This window comes from Lipotes vexillifer, unplaced genomic scaffold (genome assembly GCF_000442215.2).
Source record: "Lipotes vexillifer unplaced genomic scaffold, Lipotes_vexillifer_v1.1 scaffold223, whole genome shotgun sequence".
Classification (NCBI taxonomy): domain Eukaryota; kingdom Metazoa; phylum Chordata; class Mammalia; order Artiodactyla; family Lipotidae; genus Lipotes; species Lipotes vexillifer.
The window spans coordinates 959,663-982,596 of NW_006788663.1; the positions used below are offsets into that span (position 1 = coordinate 959,663).

A 22,934-nucleotide genomic window follows, 5' to 3' on the forward strand; every position below is an offset into this window, starting at 1 on the left:
AGCCTATGCTCCGCAACGGGAGAGGCCACGGCAGGGGGGGGCCGGCATTTGAAAAAACAAAAAAAAAAAAAAAAAAAAAAAAAAGGAATATAAAATATCTCAGTACTATTTTTTAATATTAATTACATGTCAAGATAATACTTTGGAAATATTGGGTTAAATGAAATACATTATTAAAGTTGATCTAACCTACTTTTTGAAAACTATTTTGAATGTAGCCCCTACATATGTGGCTTGCATTATATTTCTATTGGACAGCGGTGGTCTAGAGCCTATACCCTGTGGCTCTTGGATTTTGGGGTTGGTGTGGTCCCCTTCGGGTGGGGAGACCTGAGCAGGCTTCCTGGAGGAGGTGGTCCCAGCCGAGCCTCGAGGCAGGCAGGCGGCATTACTGTCTGAGCTTGTTGTGAGCTGTCTCTGGCTCTGCACCGGGCATCTGTCTGCACTGGGCTGTGAGGGCTGAGCAGGTGTGTCCCAGGGTGGAGAGGCGGTCAGGAGGGCCCCGAGGAGGTCGGGACTCTGGCCTGGCTGCTGCAGGGGCTCCCGTGGGCTCCCCACGGGGGGCTTGCTCCCTGACGCTGAATCACCCCCACCTCGCAGGAGCGCCTGGCCCAGCTGGCCCGTGAGGACGCAGAGCGGGAGTTGAGGGAGAGGGAGGAGTCTCGGCGGAAGAAGGAGCTCCTGGAGCAGATGGAGAGGGCCCGCCACGAGCCCGTCAGTCACTCGGACATGGTGGACAAGATGTTTGGCTTCCTGGGGACTTCGGGCAGCCTGCCAGGCCAGGAGGGCCAGGCACCTAGTGGCTTCGAGGTACCAAGAAGGGGCTGGGACAGGCCCCAGTGTGGTGCCGTCCCTCCTCTTGCACCCCTCCGGGTTAAAGTCCACGTGGTCCCCTCTGAGCAGAAAGCAGCTGTGATGACCTGGGACCTGGGATGGGGCTGCAGTCCCAGGCCCTGTCCAGACACCAGCCTGCCATATGACCTTGGGCCAATCACTTCCTCCTTCCTCCAGGGCCATTCACAAACCTTTATTCATTCATGTGTTGAGGATCTACCTTGCACTGGGCTCTGTCTGGGGAGTGAACAGGATGAACAGCGCCCTACACTTCTGGAGGAAGAGCTGGCCCTACAGGGTCAGGCCGGGGCACTGCAGCCCAGCCCCATTTGCCCCTATGGCAGGGAACCCCTTTTGTCTCCCCAGGACCTGGAGCGCGGGCAGAGGGAGATGGTGGAGGAAGACCTGGATGCAGCCCTGCCCCTGCCTGATGAGGATGAGGAAGACCTCTCCGATTATAAATTCGCCAAGTTCGCTGCCACTTACTTCCAGGGCACGACCACGCACACCTACACCCGGCGGCCGCTCAAGCAGCCACTGCTGTACCACGACGATGAGGGCGACCAGCTGGTGAGGGCTGGGGCTGTCTGTGCTGGCAGCGCGGGTGCCGAGGGGCTGGGGCCCAGCTGTGCAGGGACCAGGGCTGACCTCATCCCGCACCCAGCCTGCGGCTGGGCCACAGGGCGAGGCCCCGAGGAACACCCACAAGGCACTCAGCTCAGTGGTCCTCCTCTGGTTGGCGGGAGTGGGGTTCTCCAGCCTCTCCCCCACCCCTGGGTCATTTTGATGGCTTCAGCCACATCCTGCTCTCAGGCTCTCTGACTGGCATGGGTCTGTCCCCAGGCGGCCCTGGCGGTCTGGATCACTATCCTCCGGTTCATGGGGGACCTCCCTGAGCCCAAGTACCACACGGCCATGAGTGACGGCAGCGAGAAGATTCCTGTGATGACCAAGATTTATGAGACTCTGGGCAAGAAGACATACAAGAGGGAGCTTCAGGCCCTGCAGGGCGAGGGCGAGGTGAGTCGCAGGTGCCCTCTGGCCAAGGTCCCTTCCAGGCCACCCCCAGCCTTAAGGTCCTCAGCAGAAGCAGCACCCTAAACTTTGCCTCTGCCTCACCTCCCTGACCCCTGCCCTCCTCTGTCTACTCCTGGGAACGAATAGTGTGAGCTTGATATAAACTGTAAAGTGCTGACCACGAGTGAGGCCACGTGGCAGGGCAGGCAGGCTTTGCAGTCAGAGCCAACTTCGATCTTGACTTGTTGGGAGGCGGTGGGTGCGTTACTACACTTTTCAGTCTCAGTTTTCCCATTTGTCACTTGGCTGATGGGCTGGGGTGGTACACGTTAGTGTGGAGGTGAGACGGTTCTAAGCACATTGTCAACTGCTCTTGTCATTATTTCGGTCCAGTCGTTTGACCCCTGTTTGTCCGGCAGGCCCAGCTCCCTGAGGGGCAGAGGAAGAGCAGCGTGAGGCACAAACTGGTGCACTTGACCTTGAAAAAGAAGTCCAAGCTGACAGAGGAGGTCAGAAAAGACCCTGCTCGGCCTCGGTGGCCCAGGCTGGGGCACGGCGGGGCTTGGGACCAACAGGGACGGGAGTCGAGTGGACATTGCCTGTCCTCAGGGGACCAGGATGGCCAGCAGGACAGCGTTGGATGTGATCAGGCAGGCAGGATGCAAGGAAGAGGGCGCTGTTCTCAGGCTGGGGCCGGCCAGGGAGGCTTCCCGGAAGATGGGCCACGAGAGCTGGGGAGGGCTGGAGTGGCAGATGGTGAGAGGGAGGACATGCCAGGCCATGGACCCGTTGCCTTTGATCCAGGAACCTTTGTTTTTTTTAGTCGATGAGAACTTTTCTGTGGGATAAGAGTGCCCATGGGGCATTAACACTATTAGTTTGTTTGTCATTCATTTGGTCACCTTGTGTTTTCTGAGCACCGTCCTGGCCCACTGCTCCAGGACTGTCCAGGCTGGAAGGGCCAACAGACACAAACTAAGGCACTCACGGTGCAAAGGGACTGGTTCCTCCATGCCCCTGCTTTTGTGCACAGCGGTCCCTCTGCCTAAAATTCCTCCTTCCTCTTCTGTGCCTGGAGGATCACCTCCTCCAGGAAGCCTTCCCCTCTGCAGCAGAGTCAGGCTGCTCCTCCTGGACTTCCTCAGCCTGTTTTGTCTTTGTCCTCATTTTGTTCCCCATCCGAGGCTCCAGTCCAGTCTTGTAGCTATGTTACCCCAGATCTGAGTCCCAGCTCTGCTGCTCGGTATCCAAGGCACCCAGGGAAGAAAATGCCTGCTAGTGGCTCTCTGGGATGATGGCGTGAGATGATGGCCTTGGTTGCTCAGCAGACATGAGGACCTCCCATGCCCCTCCTGCCTGCAGGGGCATGCTCCCGCCACTCACCCTTTCACCCACGCCACGTCTCTGGGCAGAGCGTGGGGCTGGCGCCGTGGCCCCTGTGGAACCGGAGAGGAAAGGCCCATCTATAAGAACCCAGGCCCAAGGCTATTCACACAGGAGCCAGGGAGTTAATGACAGGTCATGGTGGCCGGGTGTTTGGAACCCAGGTGCACTCTGGGTGTCGGAGTGGTGTGTGGCCCACCTCAGAGAGATAGGGATCCCATCAGGAGTCAGAGGATCCCCTGGCCTGGCTGAGGGGACTTCCCTGGGGTAGGGCTGGGGGGTAGATGTCAAGGAGGCTGCAGAGAAGCCTTATCCTCAGAAGCACATAGTACCGGCCAGGCATCCACCCAGCATCTGTTCTGCACGGGCGGGGGATATGACAGTGGTGGGGAGCCAGCTCTCTGGCTACTCCCAGGATTCTGCTCTCCGGGGGAGTGGGCAGACTCAGGCAAACAGCAGGGCCTTGGTCAAGCCTTGCCCCTCCCTGTGGCCCAGGTGACCAAGAGGCTGCATGACGGAGAGTCCACGGTGCAGGGCAACAGCATGCTGGAGGACCGGCCCACCTCCAACCTGGAGAAGCTGCACTTCATCATTGGCAACGGCATCCTGCGGCCAGCACTCCGGTCAGTGCCTGAGGGGCAGGGGCACAGGGAGGGGGCAGCTATCAGGGGAGGCATCCCGCACTTCCAGACCTGAAAGGCTTGTTGGCTGAGTGGTAGCTCTGTCACTTTAGCAACTGATTGAGCTAAGCAGGCCTGGATTTAGCTCTGCTGCTAGCTGGTTGTGTGACCTTCGTAGAGTGATTTCAGCTCTGTAAGCTTCAGTTTCCTCATCTGTAAAGATGGAATAATAAAAGTACCTACCTTGTAGGCTTGTGGGCAGATAAAACTATGGAAAGTGTGACACAGGACCTACACAGTGGGCACTCAGTAAACGGTAGCTGTTGTTAGCATTATCTGACATGCATCTTCTGCTGTAACCCTATCCCTGCCGGCACCTTCGGTGTACCCAGCCCAGGCCCGTGGTCAGGGTTACTGTGGTCAGAACGCCTGGGATCCTGCAAGTGGCTCCTTCCCCACGCAGGCCCAGGAGAGGCCTTTGCTCAGGTCCCTGGGGTGTTGGGGAGGAGCTGGGATGATCCATGACCTTCCAGGAGCAATTACGGAATCAACTCAGCTGCATCAGCGGAGGGAAGGCAGATAGGGTTTCTCTGAGAACTCCATCTGCACGGGATGGCTGGTTAGGAGAGCTGATCCCATGAACTTGTGTGTGCTGGCTGGGAGGACAGCAGGATGGGGCGGGTGGGGAGGTCAAATGTCATTTTCCCAGTGGGAGACATGAGGTCCAGAGAGGAAGAGGTTTGCCCAGGGGTCACTGGCCTCCCTTTCATTGCTCCTCGAGGCCAGTGACTACCTCACTCGCCAGAGATATAGCACTTGGGGCCGCCAGCCTCCGGGAAGAAAAGGTGGCTGCCCAAGGTATGTTTAAGGGCAAGAATCTGCCTCCCAGTTATCTCACCACCAGACCTAAAGGGGTACTTCTAGAGAACACAGTGCCAGCAGCCCTGGACCGTTAGAAGGCTGGGGTGCCAACTCCCTGAGGGACCATGGCTAATCCCTCCCTCCTCCCGGCCTCCGTCTCCCCGTCCATGCATCGAACGGGGTCAGGGGCTCCCAGCTACGGGTGATAGTCGTCACTGGTCTGTAGCAAGATGGGAAAAATAAGGATGCTTCTAAATTTGACTTATTTAAAGCACTGCTCTTTGTTCTGAGATTTTGCCCTTCCTACTTTTTAGATATTAAAATTACATTTGTTTTATAAAATGATTGTGATATCGATAGTGGGCAGGTGCTGTGTGTGTGGTGTGTTTTAAATGTCCCTATTGTCTTGATGATAAGTTAGCAACCTCCACAATTTATTTTGAGCTTGTATTGGTCCATGAGCTCTCAAAATTGGGGAGCCACTGAATTAGATACCTGCCCTTCACAGAGGGAGGAGCGGCAGTTAGTGCCCCCTGGTGGTCACTCCATCTTGGTGGGTCCCGCCCTTGGCCCTGAAGGGGGCATGCAGCATCTTCACAGCTGCAGCTAGGCTGGCATCTGCGGGGGTTTTACTGTGCTGGGCACCGTGCCAGGTGCTGTATAAGCCTTGGCTCATTTTTCTTCACAGAAATCCTGTAAGGAAGGGGTGGTATCATTTCCCTTTAAAATGAAAACAAAACGAAAAACTACCTTCATTGCTTTAATCTGATTACAAAAGTAAAGCATGGCTATTTAAATATTCAAATATTATAGCACTATATCAAGAGAACGTCAGAGTCCCTACTCATTCCATCCCCCAGAGAAACTCCCCAGCTGTCTTTCCTGTTTCTGCTCTGCCAGTTACCATTAGCAGAAATTGTACCTGCTGCCGTGTCTGCGGGCTAGGCTCAGAGGTGAACTCACCTGCCCAGGTCGTGCAGCTTGGTGAGGGATGAGGCACGTGGGGAGCCTGTGCTTCTCATCAAAGTGGTCACCAGTGAGTGGGGCCACTGTGCCCAGGAGCAGGGTATGCACCACCCTCTGGATCATGGGGCCCCGGCCGTGGACTCTGGACTGGAGTCAGGAACGTGCGTGCTTCATGCCTGATGAGCATATCTCCAAAGCCAGACCCTCTCCAGTAGCCGCAGAGTCCTGGGCTCAGCCTTCCCCACCTGGCCTCACCTGCCTCCTCCCAGGTGGTCTCTGGCAAGTGGGAGAGCAGGCATCTTACCTGCTGCTGGGAGGGGTGGGGCTTTCCCTCTGAGGCAGCGCGTCTCCCGCCCTTGCCCCCCACCCCTGCCTGCCTAGGGATGAGATCTACTGCCAGATCAGCAAGCAGCTCACTCACAACCCCTCCAAGAGCAGCTATGCCCGGGGCTGGATCCTCGTGTCCCTCTGTGTGGGCTGCTTTGCCCCCTCTGAGAAGTTCGTTAAGGTAGGGGAGGCTTTTGGCCTCCGGGGGGTGGGAAGGGGAGCCGTGCCCGGTCCCCGGGGTTGGGGGGCAGAGCACGGGGAAGAAACTCCGAGGGGCTTGGCAATGAGGCCCTGCCCGGGTCATCTCCTCCCAGGCCTCCCCACCTCCTCAGGGCCCATCTTCCTGGCCCCCTCCTCCTGGGCACCCACCACTGCACTCCGTCTCCTCCGAGCCCCATTTGATTTATGCAGATGCTGAGCTTGACAACAGCGCCCTCTAGACCCTCCACGTTGCTGGTCTGAAGCGCTTCCGTTCATCTCAGGCCCTTTCGTGACTCCTCCTTAGTGTCAGGCCCTGGGTGTTGGGGACACAGAGGCAGAGCAGGTGACAAGCTGGATCAACCCAGCCGGTCAGCACTGCGAAGGAGGGCTCAGGGAGGTGGGCCCTGGAGGAGGAGGAGCAGTTAAGCTGGGTGAAGGGGGGGTGGTGTGTGGGGTGAGGCAGGAGGTGCAGCTGAGACTAGGCGGAGCCGGATCATGGTGGCCGTGCTGCCAAACGTGAGGGAGATGGACTTGATCTGGAGGACGGTGGGGAGGCCTGGAAAGCCGAGGGAGGGACGTGGATGGATGGGCCTTGAGGAGCGGGTTCAGTGTGGGTGGAGGGACCAGAGGCAGGAGACCCGGTGAGGCTGCTCTGATGGTCCGGGTGTTGCCGACCTGGGTCCTCTTTAATCGATAGAAGTTGATAAGAGGTCAGACACATTCAGGCAAGGCTTTACTGGGACTCATGCTGCTTTAGCACGAGGGAGTGAGAACAAGAAACAGGGGCCCCTGCTCACTCCCTGAGCGGGGGCGGGCTGGTCCCTTTAATGAGGTGAGGGCGGTGGCGGATTGGTGGGTTGGGCTGGAGGGGTGCCTTAGGTGGTCTGCCCACCCCCTTGGTGGTGCTGTGTGCAGGGGTCATGGGCAGTTCCCTGCTTTTGCTCCTGGCAGTTGGTTTGTGGCCTTTTTGTATCTTATTGTTCATAATTGCCCCGACCGCACATGTGTGCAGTTTTTAGTCCCTCTTGATTTCTTTGTATTTTGTTGCTGGAGGAGACGTTTGTCCAGGTGCAAGTACTCTGGTAGAGGGTCCCAGGTCCCGGCCTATCTCACAGGTGGGGAGGCTGAGGGAGGCTGGAGTGGGGGCCCCTCAGCTGGTCCTCTGTCCATAGTACCTGCGTAACTTCATCCATGGGGGACCACCTGGCTATGCCCCATACTGTGAGGAGCGGCTCAGGAGGACCTTTGTCAACGGGACACGGACACAGCCACCAAGCTGGCTGGAGCTGCAGGTGTGGCCCCCAGGCGTGTGTGTGTGTGTGTCGCCAGTGTACCCCAGTGCCCCAGAAACATTGCCTACTTTGGGATTCTGTGGTCATTCAAGCACCCACCCTCAAGTTCTGGAATTTCAGGCCTACTGGAACAGGAAAGCCCACAGTGGTGATGACTCCCATCTGCTGGCTTTATAGTCAAAGTGACTTGGGCAGGAGGTTTCCTCTGTGTCTCAGTGGCTTCATCTGCAACATGACAGTAAAGATATTCATTTCACAGGGTCCTGTGAGGGTTACATGACAGGAGGGTAGAAGCCCCTGAATGTGGCAAAGCCCAACCACCCAGCCCTAGTGCCCCACCTCAGGGACCCTGAAGGTCCTTTAGGGTGGGGAGCACAGCAGGACTCCCTGGGCACCTGTGACCAGGGACAGGCAATGTGCCGTGGGAAGCTGAGGTCCAAGGGCTCCAACCCCATAGGGAGCAGGGAGCCAGGAGCTCAGAGGGAGTGAGATGTTTCTGAAGTGAAAGGATTCCCACAAACCCTTGGATCACTTTCAGGCCACCAAGTCCAAGAAGCCCATCATGTTGCCTGTGACGTTCATGGACGGGACCACCAAGACCCTGTTGACAGACTCGGCAACCACGGCCAAGGAGCTCTGCAACGCGCTAGCCGACAAGACCTCGCTCAAGGACCGCTTCGGGTTCTCCCTCTACATCGCCCTGTTTGATAAGGTGAGGCTGGCCCTGATGCCCCTCCTCCTGGCACCCCCTGGGCCACCCACCAGCTCCCACCCCAGGGCTGCCACCTACTGGCTCAGGTGCCCTTACGTAGTTACTGACTTTCCAGGGCCTCAGTTTCCTCCACTGTAAACCAGTGGTAACCCTGGTCCTGCCCCAGCTCCTTAGGATCATGGAGAGGTCCTAAGCACCTAAAGAGAAACCCAACAGCACACTGGTGATTGAAATCCAGGGCTCACTGCACTCGTATGTGCGCAGGTGGATTCAATCCTCTGCTGGTGACAGAAGAACATGGCAGAGAGAGAGAGAGCCACTGGCTCGCTGATATTCGGTTTTCCCATTTGCAAATGGGCATGTGATTCCTTATCAGGTTGCTATGGTAGTTCCTCTTTGCTTGTTACTGACCACCCAGAGTGTATACCTCCCGGGGCATATCTGGGCTTGGAGTCTTCTCTGCTGAGCTTGCCCTGGGAGTGGGTGATTTTGCCTCCACACCCGGCATCACCACCCACAGCAGAGGTGACCCCCAGCCCTCACCCCAGCAGGTCCAGCAATAGGCACATGTTGTCTGATGCCGTTTGCCTGGACTTTTCTCACCAACAGCTACCTCCCATGTTTTCAGTGGCCATTTGTCCATCAGAGTATCACCAAAGCCTTGTACTAGGAAATGGGAACTCCCACGTGGCTGTGCCAGCTCAGAGCCCACGAGCTAGGATCCAGGGGTCCCATGCTGGTCGGCGTCCTGGGCAAGCCCCTCCTCTCTCTGAGCCTTGGTTTTCCATCCGAATGAGAACAGTTGGCACAGTCAGTGGCTCCTTGCGGTCCTTCCTGGCCTGCTCACCCTTCCGCTGGGTGACCTCCAGCCCTGTGCCAGCAGGTGTCCTCCCTGGGCAGTGGCAGCGACCACGTCATGGACGCCATCTCCCAGTGTGAGCAGTATGCCAAGGAGCAGGGCGCCCAGGAGCGCAACGCCCCGTGGAGGCTCTTCTTCCGCAAGGAGGTCTTCACTCCCTGGCACAACCCTTCAGAAGACAATGTGGCCACCAACCTCATCTACCAGCAGGTGGTGCGAGGGGTCAAGTTTGGGGAGTACAGGTGTGAGAAGGTGAGTGAGAGCTAATTTCCTGGCTGAGCTTTTGTTTGGTCAAGTCGCCTGTGTGCCGAATTGGACTGAGTGTTGCTGCCCTTGACTCACCATCAGCGAATGTGGAGGTTAGCCAGATGGAGGCTGGGCATTATCTAGGCTTCTCCTGAATTTAACATGATCTATAGGAGCAAGGGCTTTGAAGAGTAGCCTGAATTCTGCAAGTAGGAGGTGTTGCTGCTTTGCTGCAGTGACTGTACATGCTTCAGAACTTGCTGTATTGTTCTTTTTTTTTTTTTTTGACCTCTTTAGATCACTTATTTAATTTATTTGTGGAGTATATTTGTGGAGTATATTTGATATTTGTGGAGTATATTTGATATACAGTGTTGTGTTAGTTTCAGGTCCATCCATGTTGCTGCAAATGGCATTATTTCATTCTTTTTTATGGCATCATTTGCAAATATTTTCTCCTATGCGTTGTCTTTTCATTTTCTTTATGACTTCCTTTGCTGTGCAAACCTTTTAAGTTTAATTAGGTCCCATTTGTTTATTTTTGTTTTTATTTCCATTACTTTAGGAGACAGGTTGAAAAAGATTTTGCTTCAGTTTATGGCAAAGAGTGTTCTGCCTATGTTTTCCTCTAAGAGTTTTATAGTATCCAGTACATTTAGGTCTCTAATCCATTTTGAGTTTATTTTTATGTGTGGTGTTAAGGAGTGTTCTAATTTCATTCTTTTACATGTAGCTGTCCAGTTTTCCCAGCACTACTTATTGAAGAGATTGTCTTTTCTCCATCATATAGTCTTACATCCTTTGTCACAGATTAATTGACCATAGGTGCATGGGTTTATTTCTGGGCTTTCTGTCCTGTTCCATTGATCTATATTTCTGTTTCTGTGCCAGTACCATACTGTTTTGATCACTGTAGCTTTGTAGTATAGTCTGAAGTCAGGGAGCCTGATTCCTTCAGCTCCATTTTTCTTTCCAAAGATTGTTTTGGCTATTTGGGGTCTTTTGTTTTTCCATACATATTTTAAGATATTTTTGTGCTAAGTCTGTGAAAAATACAATTGGTATTTTGATAGGAATTGCATTGAATCTGTAGATTACAGTGGGTAGTATAGTCATTTTGACAATTTTGCTCTTCCAATCCAAGAACATGGTATATCTTTCCATCTGTTTGTGTCATCTTTGATTTCTTTCATCAGCATCTTATAGTTTTCAGAGTAGAGGTCTTCTGCCTCCTTAGGTAGGTTTATTCCTAGGTATTTTATTCTTTTGGATGTAATGGTAAATGGGATTGTCTCCTTAATTTCTCTTTCAGATTTTTCATCATTAGTGTATAGGAATGCAAGAGATTTCTGTGCATTAATTTTGTATCCTGCTACTTTACCAAATTCATTGATTAGCTCTAGTAGTTTTCTGGTGTCATCTTTAGGAGTCTCTATGTATAGTATCATGTCATCTGCAAACAGTGACAGTTTTACTTTTTCTTTTCCAATTTGTGTCCCTTTATTTCTTTTTCTTCTCTGATTGCCGTGGCTAGGACTTCCAAAGCTATGTTGAATAATAGTGGTGAGAGTGGACATCCTTGTCTTGTTCCTGATCTTAGAGGAAATGCTTTCAGTTTTTCACCATTGAGAATGATGTTTGCTGTGGGTTTGTTGTATATGGCCTTTATTATGTTGAGGTAGGTTCCCTCTATGCCCACTTTCTGGAGACCTTTTATCATAAATGGGTTTTGAATTTTGTCAAAAGCTTTTTCTGCATCTATTAAGATGATCATATGGTTTTTCTTCTTCAGTTTGTTAGTATGGTGTATCACACTGATTTCTTTGCATATATTGAAGAATCCTTGCATCCCTGGGATAAATCCCACTTGATCGTGGTGTATGAGCCTTTTAATCTGTTGTTGGATTCTGTTTGCTAGTATTTTTTTGAGGATTTTTGCAACTATATTCATCAGTGATATTGGCCTGTCATTTTCTTTCTTTGTGACATCTTTGTCTGGTTTTGGTACCAGGGTGATGGTGGCCTCATAGAATGAGTTTGGGAGTGTTCCTTCCTCTGCAATTTTTTGGAAGAGTTTGAGAAGGATGGGTGTTAGCTCTTGTCTAAATGTTTGATAGAATTCACCTGTGAAGGCATGTGGTCCTGGACTTTTGTTGGAAGATTTTTAATCACAGTTTCAATTTCATTACTTGTGATTGGTCTGTTCATATTATCTATTTCTTCCTGGTTCAGTCTTGGAAGGTTATACCTCTCTAAGAATTTGCCCATTTCTTCCAGGTTGTCCATTTTATTGGCACAGAGTTGCTTGTAGTAGTCTCCTATGATGCTTTGTATTTCTGTGGTGCCTGTTGTAACTTCTCCTTTTTCATTTCTAATTTTATTGATTTGACTCCTCTCCCGCTTTTTCTTGATGAGTCTGGCTAATGGTTTATCAATTTTGTTTATCTTCTCAGAGAACCAGCTTTTAGTTTTATTGATCGTTGCTATTGTTTTCTTTGTTTCTGTTTATTTCTGCTCTGATCTTTATGATTTCTTTCCTTCTAACTTTGGGTTTTGTTTGTTCTTCTTTCTCTGATTCCTTTAGGTGTAAGGTTAGATTGTCTATTTGAGATTTTTCTTGTTTCTTGAGGTAGGCTTGTATTGCTATAAACTTTCTGCTTAGAACTGCTTTTGCTGCATCCCATAGGTTTTGGATCATCGTGTTTTCATTGTCTTTTGTCTCTAGGCATTTTTTGATTTCCTCTTTGATTTCTTCAGTGATCTCTTGGTTATTTAGTAACGTGTTGTTTAGCCTCCATGTGTTTTTGTTTTTTACGTTTTTTTCCCTGTAATTGCTTTCTAATCTCATAGCGTTGTGGTCAGAAAAGATGCTTGATATGATTTCAGTTTTCTTAAAATTAAGAAATTAAGGCTTGATTTGTGACCCACAATGTGATCTATCCTGGAGAATGTTCCGTGTGCACTTGAGAAGAAAGTGTATTCTGTTCTTTTTGGATGGAATATCCTATAAATATCAATTAAATCTGTCTGGTCTATTGTGTCATTTAAAGGTTCTGTTTCCTTATCAATTTTCTGTTTGGATGATCTGTCCTTTGGTGTAAGTGAGGTGTTAAAGTCCCCCACTATTACTGTGTTACTGTCGATTTCCTCTTTTATAGCTGTTAGCAATTGCCTCATGTATTGAGGTGCTCAAATGTTGGGTGCATGTATATTTAGGACTGTTATATCTTCTTCTTGGATTGATCCCTTGATCATTATGTAGTGTCCTTCCTTGTCTCTTGTAACATTCTTTATTTTAAAGTCTATTTTATTTGATATGAGTATTGCTACTCCAGCTTTCTTTTGATTTCCATATGCATGGAATATCTTTTTCCATCCCCTCACTTTCAGTCTGTATGCGTCCCTAGGTCTGAAGTGGGTCTCTTGTAGACAGCATATATATGGGTCTTGTTTTTGTATCCATTCAGCGAGCCTGTGTCTTTTGGTTGGAGCATTTAATCCATTCACGTTTAAAGTAATTATCAATATATATGTTTACTATTACCATTTTCTTAATTGTTACGGGTTTGTTTTTGTAGGTCCTTTTCTTCTCTTGCGTTTCCCACTTAGAGAAGTTCCTTTAGCATTTGTTGGAGAGCTGGTTTGGTGGTGCTGAATTCTCTTAGCTTTTGCTTGTCTGTAAAGCTTTTGATTTCTCCGTCGAATCTGAATGAGATCCTTGCTGAGTAGAATAATCTTGGTTGTAGGTTCTTGCCTTTCATCACTTTAAATATATCATGCCACTCCCTTCGGGCTTGTAGAGTTTCTGCTGAGAAATCAGCTGTTAACCTTATGGGAGTTTCTGTGTATGTTATTTGTCGTTTTTCCCTTATTGCTTTCAATACTTTCTTTTTCTTTAATTTTTGTCTCTTTGATTACTATGTGTCTTGGCGTGTTTCTCCTTGGGTTTATCCTGCCTGGAACTTTCTGTGCTTCCTGGCCTTGGGTGGCTATTTCCTTTCCCATGTTAGGGAAGTTTACAACTGTAATCTCTTCAAATATTTTCTCAAGTCCTTTCTCTCTCTCTCTCTCTTCTCCTTCTGGGACCCCTATAATGCAAATGTTGTTACATTTAATGTTGTCCCAGATGTCTCTTAGGCTGTCTTCGTTTCTTTTCATTCTTTTTTCTTTATTCTGTTCCGCAGCAGTGAGTTCCACCATTCTGTCTTCCAGGTCACTTATCCGTTCTTCTGCCTCAGTTATTCTGCTATTGATTCCCTCTAGTGTATTTTTCATTTCAGTTACTGTATTGTTCATCTCTGTTTGTTTGTTCTTTAATTCTTCTAGGTCTTTGTTAAACATTTCTTGCATCTTCTCGATCTTTGCCTCCATTCTTTTTCCATGGTCCTGGATCATCTTCACTATAATTATTCTGAATTCTCTTTCCAGAAGGTTGCCTATTTCCATTTAGTTGTTTTTCTGGGGTTTTATCTTGTTCCTTCATCTGGTACACAGCCCTCTGCCTTTTCATCTTGTCTAACTTTCTGTGAGTGTGGTTTTTGTTCCACAGGCTGCAGGATTGTAGTTCTTCTTGCTTCTGCTGTCTGCCCTCTGGTGGATGAGGCTATCTAAGAAGCTTGTGCAAGTTTCCTGATGGGAGGGACTGGTGGTGGGTAGTGCTGGGTGTTGCTCTGGTGGGAAGAGTTCAGTAAAACTTTAATCTGCTTGTCTGCTGATGGGTGGGGCTGGGTTCCCTCCCTGTTGGTTGTTTGACCTGAGGTGACCCAACACTGGAGCCTACCCAAGCTCTTTGCCTGGGCTAAAGGCGGACTCTGGGAGGGCTCACACCAAGGAGTACTTCCCAGAACTTCTGCTGCCAGTGTCCTTGTCCTCATGGTGAGACACAGCCACCCCCTGCCTCTGCAGGAGACCCTCCAACACTAGCAGGTAGGGCTGATTCAGTCTCCCATGGGGTCACTGCTCCTTCCCCTGGGTCCCGATGTGCACACTACTTTGTGTGTGCCCTCCAAGAGTGGAGTCTCTGTTTCCCCCAGTCCTGTCGAAGTCCTGCAATCAAATCCTGCTAGCCTTCAAAGTCTGATTCTCTAGGAATTCCTCCTCCCGTTGCCAGACCCCCAGGTTGGGAAGCCTGACATGGGGCTCAGAACCTTCACTCCAGTGGGTGGACTTCTGTGGTATAAGTGTCCTCCAGTTTGTGAGTCACCCCCAGCAGTTATGGGATTTGATTTTATTGTGATTGTGCCCCTCCTACCCTCTCATTGTGGCTTCTCCTTTGTCTTTGGATGTGGGGTATCTTTTTTGGTGAGTTCCAGTGTCTTCCTGTCGATGATTGTTCAGCAGTTAGTTGTGATTCTGGTGCTCTGTCAAGAAGGAGTGAGCGCACGCCCTTCTACTCTGCCATCTTCAAGATTGTACCTTCCTAAGAATTTGTCCATTTCTTCCAGGTTGTCCATTTTGTTGGCATACAGTTGCTTGTAGTAGTCTCTTATGATCCTTTTTATTTCTGTGGTGTCAGTTGTAACCTCTCCTTTTTCATTTCTAATTTTATTGATTTGAGCCTTCTCCATTTTTTTCTTGATGAGTCGGGCTAAAGGTTTATCAATTTTGTTTATCTTTTCATAGAACCAGCTTTTTGTTTCATTGATCTTTTCTATTGTTTTCATTGTCTCTACTTCATTTATTTCTGCTCTGACCTTTATGATTTCTTTCCTTCTACTAACTTTAGGTTTTGTTTGTTCTCTCTCTAGTTGCTTTAGGTATAAGGTTAGGTTGTTTAGTTGAGATTTTTCTTGTTTCCTGAGGTAAAATTGTATTGCCGTACAATCTTAGAACAGTTTTTGCTGCATTCCATAGGTTTTGGATTGTCGTGGTTTTGTTGTCATTTGTCTCTAGGTATTTTTTTTAATCTTTTTGGCTGTGTCATGTGGCATGTGGGATCTTAGTTCCCCGACCAGGGATTGAACTCACACCCCCTGTGGTAGAAGCATGGAATCTTAAGCACTGGACCACCAGAGAAGTCCCTAAGTATTTTTTAATTCCCTCTTGATTTCTTCAGTGATCCATTGGTTGTTTAGTAACATATTGTTTAGTCTCCATGTGTTTTTGTTTCTTACAGTTTTTTTTTTCTTGTAATTGATTTCTAATCTCGTAGCATTGTGGTTGGAAAAGATGCTTGAGATGATTTCAATTTTCTTACATTTAGTGAGGTTTGATTTGTGGTACAAGATGTGATCTGTCCTGGAGAATGTTCCATGTGCACTTGAGATGAATGTGTATTCTGCTGCTTTCAATGGAATGTCCTATAGATACCAATTAAGTCTGTCTGGTCTAATGTGTCATTTAAGGCTCGTGTTTCCTTATTAATTGTCTGTCTGGGTGATCTGTCCATTGGTGTAAGTGGGTTGTTAAAGTCCCCCACTGTTACTGTGTTACTGTTGATTTCTCCTTTTATGGCTGTTAGCGTTTGCTTTATATATTGAGGTGCTCCTGTGTTGGGTGCATGTATATTTACAATTGTTATATCTTCTTGGATTGCTCCCTTGATCATTATGTAGTGTTCTTCCTTGTTTCTTGTAACAGTCTTTATGTTAAAGTCTATTTTGTCTGATATAGGTATTGCTATTCCAGTTTTCTTTTGATTTTCATTTGCATGGAATATCTTTTTCCATCCCCTCACTTTCAGTCTGTATGTGTCCCTAGATCCGAAGTGGGTCTCTTGTAGACAGCATGTATACAGATCTTGTTTTTGTATCCATTCAGCCCATCTGTGTCTTTTGGTTGGAGCATTTAATCCATTTATATTTAAAGTAATCATTGATATGTATGTTCCTAGTGCCATTTTCTTAATTGTCTTGGGTTTGTAGGTCTTTTTTCTTCCTTCCTCTTTTGTCCTCTTCTCTTGTGGTTTGATCACCATCTTTAGTGTTGTGGTTGGGCTGCTTTTTCTTTTGTGTGTGTGTGTGTCTATTGTAGTTTTGGGTTTGCATTTCCCGTGAGGTTTTGATTTACCAGTGTATATATGTACCAGGTTGTTTTAAGTTGCTGGTCTCTTTCCCACCTAGAGAAGTTCCTTTAACATTTGTTGTAAAGCTGGTTTGGTGGTGCTGAATTCTCTTAGCTTTTGCTTGTCTGTAAAGCTTTTGAGTTCTCTGTTGAATCTGAATGAGAGCTCTGCTGGGTAGAGTATTCTTTTTTTTTTTTTTAATAAATTTATTTTATTTATGTATTTTTGGTTGCATTGGGTCTTCATTGCTGCGCCTGGACTTTCTCTAGTTGCGGTGAGTGGGGGCTACTCTTCATTGCAGTGTGCAGGCTTCTTATTGCGGTGGCTTCTCTTGTTGTGGAGCATGAGCTCTAGGTGTGCGGGTTTCAGTAGTTGCGGCACACGGGCTCAGTAGCTGTGGCACGCAGGCTCTAGAGTACAGGCTCAGTACTTGTGGCTCATGGGCTTAGTTGCTCCAAGGCATGTGAGATCTTCCCAGACCAGGGCTTGAACCTGTGTCCCCTGCATTGGTAGGCAGATTCTTAACCACTTCACCACCAGGGAAGTCCCTGGGTAGAAGTATTATTGGTTGTAGTTTCTTCCCTTTCATCACTTTAAATATATCATGCTACTCCCTTCTGGCCTACAGAGTTTCTGCTGAAAATTCAGCTGATAACCTTATGGGGATTCCCTGGTATGTTGTTTGTTGTTTTTCCCTTGTTGCTTTTAATATTTTTCTTGTCTTTAATTTTTGTCGTTTTGATTAATATGTGTCTCAGCATGTTCCTCCTTGGGTTTATCCTGCATGGGATTCTCTGTGCTTCCTGGACTTTAGTGAGTTTTTCCTTTCTCATATTAGGCAAGTTTTCAGCAATAACATCTTCAAATATTTTCTCAGGCTCTTTCTCTTTCTCTTCTCCTTCTGGGACCCGTATAATTTGAATGTTCATGTGTTTGATATTGTCCCAGAGGTTTCTGAGACTGTCCTCATTTCTTTTCATTCTTTTTTCTTTATGTTCTGTGGCAGTGATTTCCACCACTCTGTCTTCCAGCTCACTTATCCTTTCTTCTGCCTCATTTATTCTGCTGTCGATTCCTTCTAGAGTATTTTTCATTTCAGTTATTGTATTGTTCATCTCTATTTGTTCTTTAAATCTTCTAGCTCCTTGGGTTTTTTAAATAACTAACTAAATAAATAATTTTAAAAATTGTATTCATTCATTCATTCATTCATTCATTCATTTCTGTGTTGGGTCTTTGTTGCTGCTTGTAGGCTTTCTCTAGTTGCGGCGAGCCGGGGCTACTCTTTGTTGCAGTGTGCAGGCTTCTCATTGTGGTGGCTTCTCTTGTTGCGGAGCACAGGCTCTAGGCTCATGGACTTCAGTAGTTGTGGCACACAGGCTCAGTAGTTTCACCTTGCAGGCTCTAGAGTGCAGGCTCACTAGTTGTGGCGCATGGGCTTAGTTGTTCCATGGCATGTAGGATCTTCTTGGACCAGCGATTGAGTCTGTGTCCCCTGCATTGGCAGGCAGATTCTTAACTGCTGCGCCACCAGCAAAGTCTGTAGCTCCTTGTTAAACATTTCTTGTACCTTCTCGATCTGTGCCTCCACTCTTTTTTTTGAGATTTTGGATCATCTTTACTATCATTACTCTGAATTCTTTTTCAGGTAGATTGCCTATCTGCTCATCATTTAGTTGTTCTTGTGGATTTTATCTTGTTCCTTAATTTGCAACATATTTCTCTGTCAACTAATTTTGTCTGACTTTCTGTGTTTGGGGTCTCCTTTCCACAAGCTGCAGGATCATAGTTCCTCTTGTTTCTGGTGTCTGCTCCCCAGTGGGTGAGGTTGGTCCAGCGACTTGTGTAGGCTTCCTGCTGGGAGGGACGCGTGCCTGCCCTCTTGTGGGTGGAGCTGTGTCTTGTCCCTCTGATGGGCAGGGCCCTGTCAAGCGGTGTGTTTTGAGGTGGCTGTGAGCTCAGTATGACTTCAGGCAGCCTGTCTTCTGATGGGTGGGGCTGTGTCCTTATCTTGGGCATTGTTTGGACTGAGACTTTCCAGCTCTCAAGCCAGGTCTTGGTGCTGAAATGTGCACCTCTGGAAGATCTCACTCTGATCAGTGTTCCCTGGGTCTTCAGTGTCCTAGCCTTCACAGTGAGTGACAGTTGACCTTCGCCTCCCCGGGAGACCCTCTAAGACCCCTAGGTAGGTATAATCCAGGTTTCTATCAGGTACTGCTTTGTGCTGGGTCCCAGTGCACGTGAGGCCTTGTGTGCACTCACCAAGAGTGGAGTCTCCATTTCCTCCAGCCCTGTGGAGCTCCTGCCTTCAAGCTCTGCTGGCCTTTGGGGCTAAATGCTCTGGGGGTTCTTCTGCCCAATGCCAGACTCTCACACTGTCTTGGAGGGCTATTTTATGTGGGAATGTCCATGTGTAGCCTGCGTGGGTTTAATATTTTTTGGTGCAAGCGTTGTTTTTAGTATAGATATCTGCCACTTCTTTCCTCAGTGTATTCTGGCCATTAGCCCCTTTATAGGAGGTATGACTGATGTTGTGGTGACCATAGCCTGTACTGGATATTGAGTAGAGCATCCCCTTTGCTCTGTGGTTGTCACTGCCCTGTCAGAGATGGGCTCTTGCTCCCTAGTTGTTGGAGTAGAGGCCACCAGATCTGCTTCTTAGCTGTGTTTCTGATCTGCACTGTGAGGTAGGCAGGATTGGAGCACTCCCACTGGGAAGGAAGCCACTGAGTATTCCTCCTCTGGAGCTGTCCACCTGTGGGGATGCTCTGTTGTGTCACCTTTCACCTGTTGTGTGAGCTCTCAGATTACACCATCATTGGCACTGCTCTCAGCCCCACCTTAAATGTGGGTATGCCAGCAGTCGGCCCTGGTGTCTCTCATGTGTTGTTTTCACCAGGCCACCAGCATAGATCTACTGAAGTCAGTTCCTAGGATTGCAGTAATCATGGATCTGGACCCGCTGTGGATGCTATGGGGGCAGCTCCAACTCTAGGCCAGCCCAACCCTCGTGTGTATGTGCCCACAAAGTCTACAGCTGCTAAAGCTAGACCTGCCTTGGCTGCAGGAGCACTTATTGTCCATTCAGCTATTCTGTAGGTGCTAACTTTACAAGGCCAGTCACGGGGGTGTCAATTCATGGTTTGCGCAGCTGTGAAGAGAGATTTCAGCTTTTCTTCCTTAGTTGCATGTCCCCTGGGGCTCAGCTGTCATTTCAGCCCCACCTCTGTGTGTGGGCCACCCACAGGGGTCTGCTCCCGAGGCTGCCCTGGAGCACATGAGTTTGCCCTGGTGGTGATGAGCACGTGGGGGAGCCAGCAGTCACGGGCACAGGAGAGCTGGCCCCAGCAGGGGCCCTTCTTAGTGCCCGGGGAGGCAGGGGCTGGCACATGGGGAGAGAGGCTGCAATGGCAGCTTCTCCCCTTACGCATCACTTAACTATGGCTCTTTGCTTCTGTGGCAGTCCGAGTTTCCTCCACAAGCATTCCCGGTTGCGGATTTCCTCACTTCCACCCCCTCAGGCTGTCTCCTCACAGCCAACAGAAGTCCTCTCCTGGGTCTGCTCTCCAAACCCCATGTTCCAGCACTCAGCCTCTGTGCACACCAGTGGACACCTGTCTCAGGCTGGGGTGCACAGAGCTGTGGCACAGACCATCTGTGTAGGTTTCACTCTGTCCTGCTTGGCTGTTGGCACTCTCTTCCAATAGCCCATGAATTCCCTTCTGTCCCAATTCATGTCCCTGTCTATGAGGGGGCTTCCCCGGATGTGAGACCCTCTCTCCTTTAGCTCCCCACGACCCAGGGGTGCCGTTCCCATCCCGCTTCCTCTCCTTTTCTTTTTCCCTTTTTCTTTCTTTCATCCTACCTGGTTACACGGGGATCTTTCTTGTCCTTTTAGGTATCCAAGGTCCTCTGCTAGTGTTCAGCTGGTGCTCTGTGAGAATTGTTGCATTTGTAGATGTATTCTTGATGCATTTGTGGGGAGAGATGAATTCCACGTCCTCCTACTCCTCTGCCATCTTGCTGACCCCTTTGGATTTTATATTACTATCTATCAATGAGTTAATTAATCAATTAACCTTAATTATTTCTTCTTCTAAATGAGTATCAGTTGATTTAATCTCGCCCAAAAGAATGGGTCTCTTTTGGTTGGTCAATGCAATACAGAAACTCTGCAGGTAAGAAGTATTCAAGTTATTCCACTATATCTGGGGCGGTGTCATAGTAGTAGTGTCCACCTTTTCCATGATGACTGAAACACCGAGTGTGCTCCAACCTCAAATCAAACCCTGGGTCTCTGAAGACAAAAATCAGCAGACAGACCAAAAGAGCCTTCATCTCATAAAAATGCAACAATTTATCCACATCTTCATCAGAGTTCAATGGGCAGGAAGACAATTCTGTGGGCGTAATGTGAGTCTTCACTTTCCTCTTCTGAATCACGAAAGTACCTCCCATCCCCACAGACTTATCTCCATAATGTTTTTCAAGAGTCTGTCTCAAACAAGTCACAAAGTTAAGTTTTCCAGTTCTTCTTTTGGCTTTCATCTCAATGACCTTTCCAGGTTGGCCCCCACTGGCAAAAAGATTAGCCAGTAATGCACACCCCAAATCATGATATTCTCACTGTATTTCTCTAGTAGGCACCCTCCATCTTTAGGGTTAACACGAGCAAATTAACCTCAATACACAGGAGGTTTGTGTTCACTTTCTGTTTGAACAACTGACATAAACTCAGAATTGAATCCAAGAGTCTGAAATGGGCCTACTCCTGCTCTAAAAATAAAAGCTCTGGGAAGTTGGATTTCTTTTGCAATCTTATTTAGGTTATAAACTTTTTTTTTGATTTACAAGAGGCAATAAGTAAGGCATACCTCCTACTTCTGCAATTCTAGTTTCCCCACAGATGCCTTTTACAGGAAAGGTAAATGGTCCTTAGTCAAATCAGGGCACTCAACTACAGAGACCTGGACATCAGCAAAGTTATCCTTTAGCACCTTCTGCAGAACTCCGACAAGCTCCTCTAGACTTGACAGATGAAAAGAATGCTCAGCACAAGCCATCTTCCTTAGGTGTGAATGAAACAAGAGGGAAGGGGGCGGGGCACAACCTTGAAAAGAATGGTGGTTTTTATTCTTCAATTTGTTAATGTGGTGTATCACACTGATTGATTTGTGGATATTGAAAAATCCTTGCATCCCTGGGATCAGTCCCACTTGATCGTGGTGTATGATCCTTTTAATGTTGGGTTCGGATTGCTAGTATTTCGTTGAGGATTTTTGCATCTGTGTTCATCAGTGACATTGGACTTTTTGTGTGGTATTTTTTGAATAGTTTCAAGAAAGGTAGAGTCTTAACCCTTCTCTAAATGTTTGATAGAATTCACTGTGAAGCTATCAGGTCCTGGACTTTTGTTTGTTGGGAGTTTGTTAAATCACAGTTTCAATTTCAGTACTTGTGATTGGTCTGTTCATATTTTCTGTTTCTTCCTGGTTCAGTTTTGGGAGACTGTACTTTTCTAAGAATTTGTCCGTTTCTTCTAGGTTGTCCATTTTATCAGCATATAGTTGCTTGTAGTCATCTCTTATGATCCTTTGTATTGCTGTGGTATTGCTGTAACTTCTTTTTCATTTCTAATTTTGTTGAGACCTCTCCTTTTTTTCCTTGATGAGTCTGGCTAATGGTTTATCAATTTTTTATCTTCTCAAAGAACCATCTTTTTGTTTCATCGATCTTTTCTATTATTTTTTTTCATCTCTATTTCATTTATTTCTGCTCTGATCTTTATGATTTCTTTCCTTCTACTAACTTTAGGTTTTGTTTCTTCTTCTTTCTCTAGCTGCTTTAGGTGTTAGTTTAGGTTGTTTATTTGAGATTTTTCTTGTTTCCTGAGGTAAGGTTGTGTTGCTGTAAACTTCCCTCTTAGAAAAGTTTTTGCTGCATCCCATAGGTTTTGGATCATCATGTTTTCGTTTTCATTTGTCTCTAGGAATTTTTTGATTTCCTCTTTGATTTCTTCAGTGATCCATTGGTTGTTTAGTAGCATATTGTTTAGCCTCCGCTTGTTTGTGTTTTTTACAGTTTTTTTTCCCCTTGTAATTGATTTCTAATCTCATAGCATTGTGGTCAGAAAAGATGCTTGATATGATTTCAGTTTTCTTAAATTTATCAAGGCTTGCTTTATGGCGCAGCATGTGATCTATCCTGGAGAATGTGCCATGGGCACTTGAGATGAATATGTATTCTGCTGCTTTTGGTTGGAATGCTCTATAAATATCAACTAAGTCCACCTGGTCTGATGTAGCATTTAAGGCTTGTGTTTCCTTATTGATTTTCTGTCTGGATGATCTGTCCATTGATATAAGTGGGGTGTTAAAGTCCCGCACTATTATTGTGTTACTGTTGGTTCCTCCTCTTATGGCTGTTAGCTTTTGCCTTATATATTGAGGCGCTCCTATGTTAGGTGCATATATATTTACAATTGTTTTATCTTCTTCTTGGATTGCTCCCATGATCATTATGTAGTGTCCACCTTTGTCTCTTGTAACTGTCTTTATTTTAAAGTCTGTTTTGTCTGATATGGATATTGCTACTCCACGTTTCTTTTGATTTC

At 47.8% G+C, this 22,934-nt stretch overlaps 1 protein-coding gene and 1 pseudogene across 1 annotated transcript in view; one reads left to right on the forward strand and one right to left on the reverse strand.

Moving 5' to 3' along the window:
• The window catches only part of MYO7A (myosin VIIA), a 100,348-nt gene that overhangs the window by 53,327 nt on the left and 24,087 nt on the right, over nt 1-22,934 (forward strand). Inside the window, exons 23-31 of the mRNA XM_007461713.1 lie at nt 601-810; nt 1,201-1,404; nt 1,678-1,854; nt 2,271-2,360; nt 3,730-3,857; nt 6,063-6,189; nt 7,382-7,501; nt 8,040-8,213; nt 9,097-9,324. Of these exons, the coding sequence (XP_007461775.1) occupies nt 601-810; nt 1,201-1,404; nt 1,678-1,854; nt 2,271-2,360; nt 3,730-3,857; nt 6,063-6,189; nt 7,382-7,501; nt 8,040-8,213; nt 9,097-9,324 (1,458 nt within the window). The remainder of the gene's footprint in view (nt 1-600; nt 811-1,200; nt 1,405-1,677; nt 1,855-2,270; nt 2,361-3,729; nt 3,858-6,062; nt 6,190-7,381; nt 7,502-8,039; nt 8,214-9,096; nt 9,325-22,934) is intronic.
• On the reverse strand, nt 20,438-21,384 carry LOC103071772 (ester hydrolase C11orf54 homolog; annotated as a pseudogene).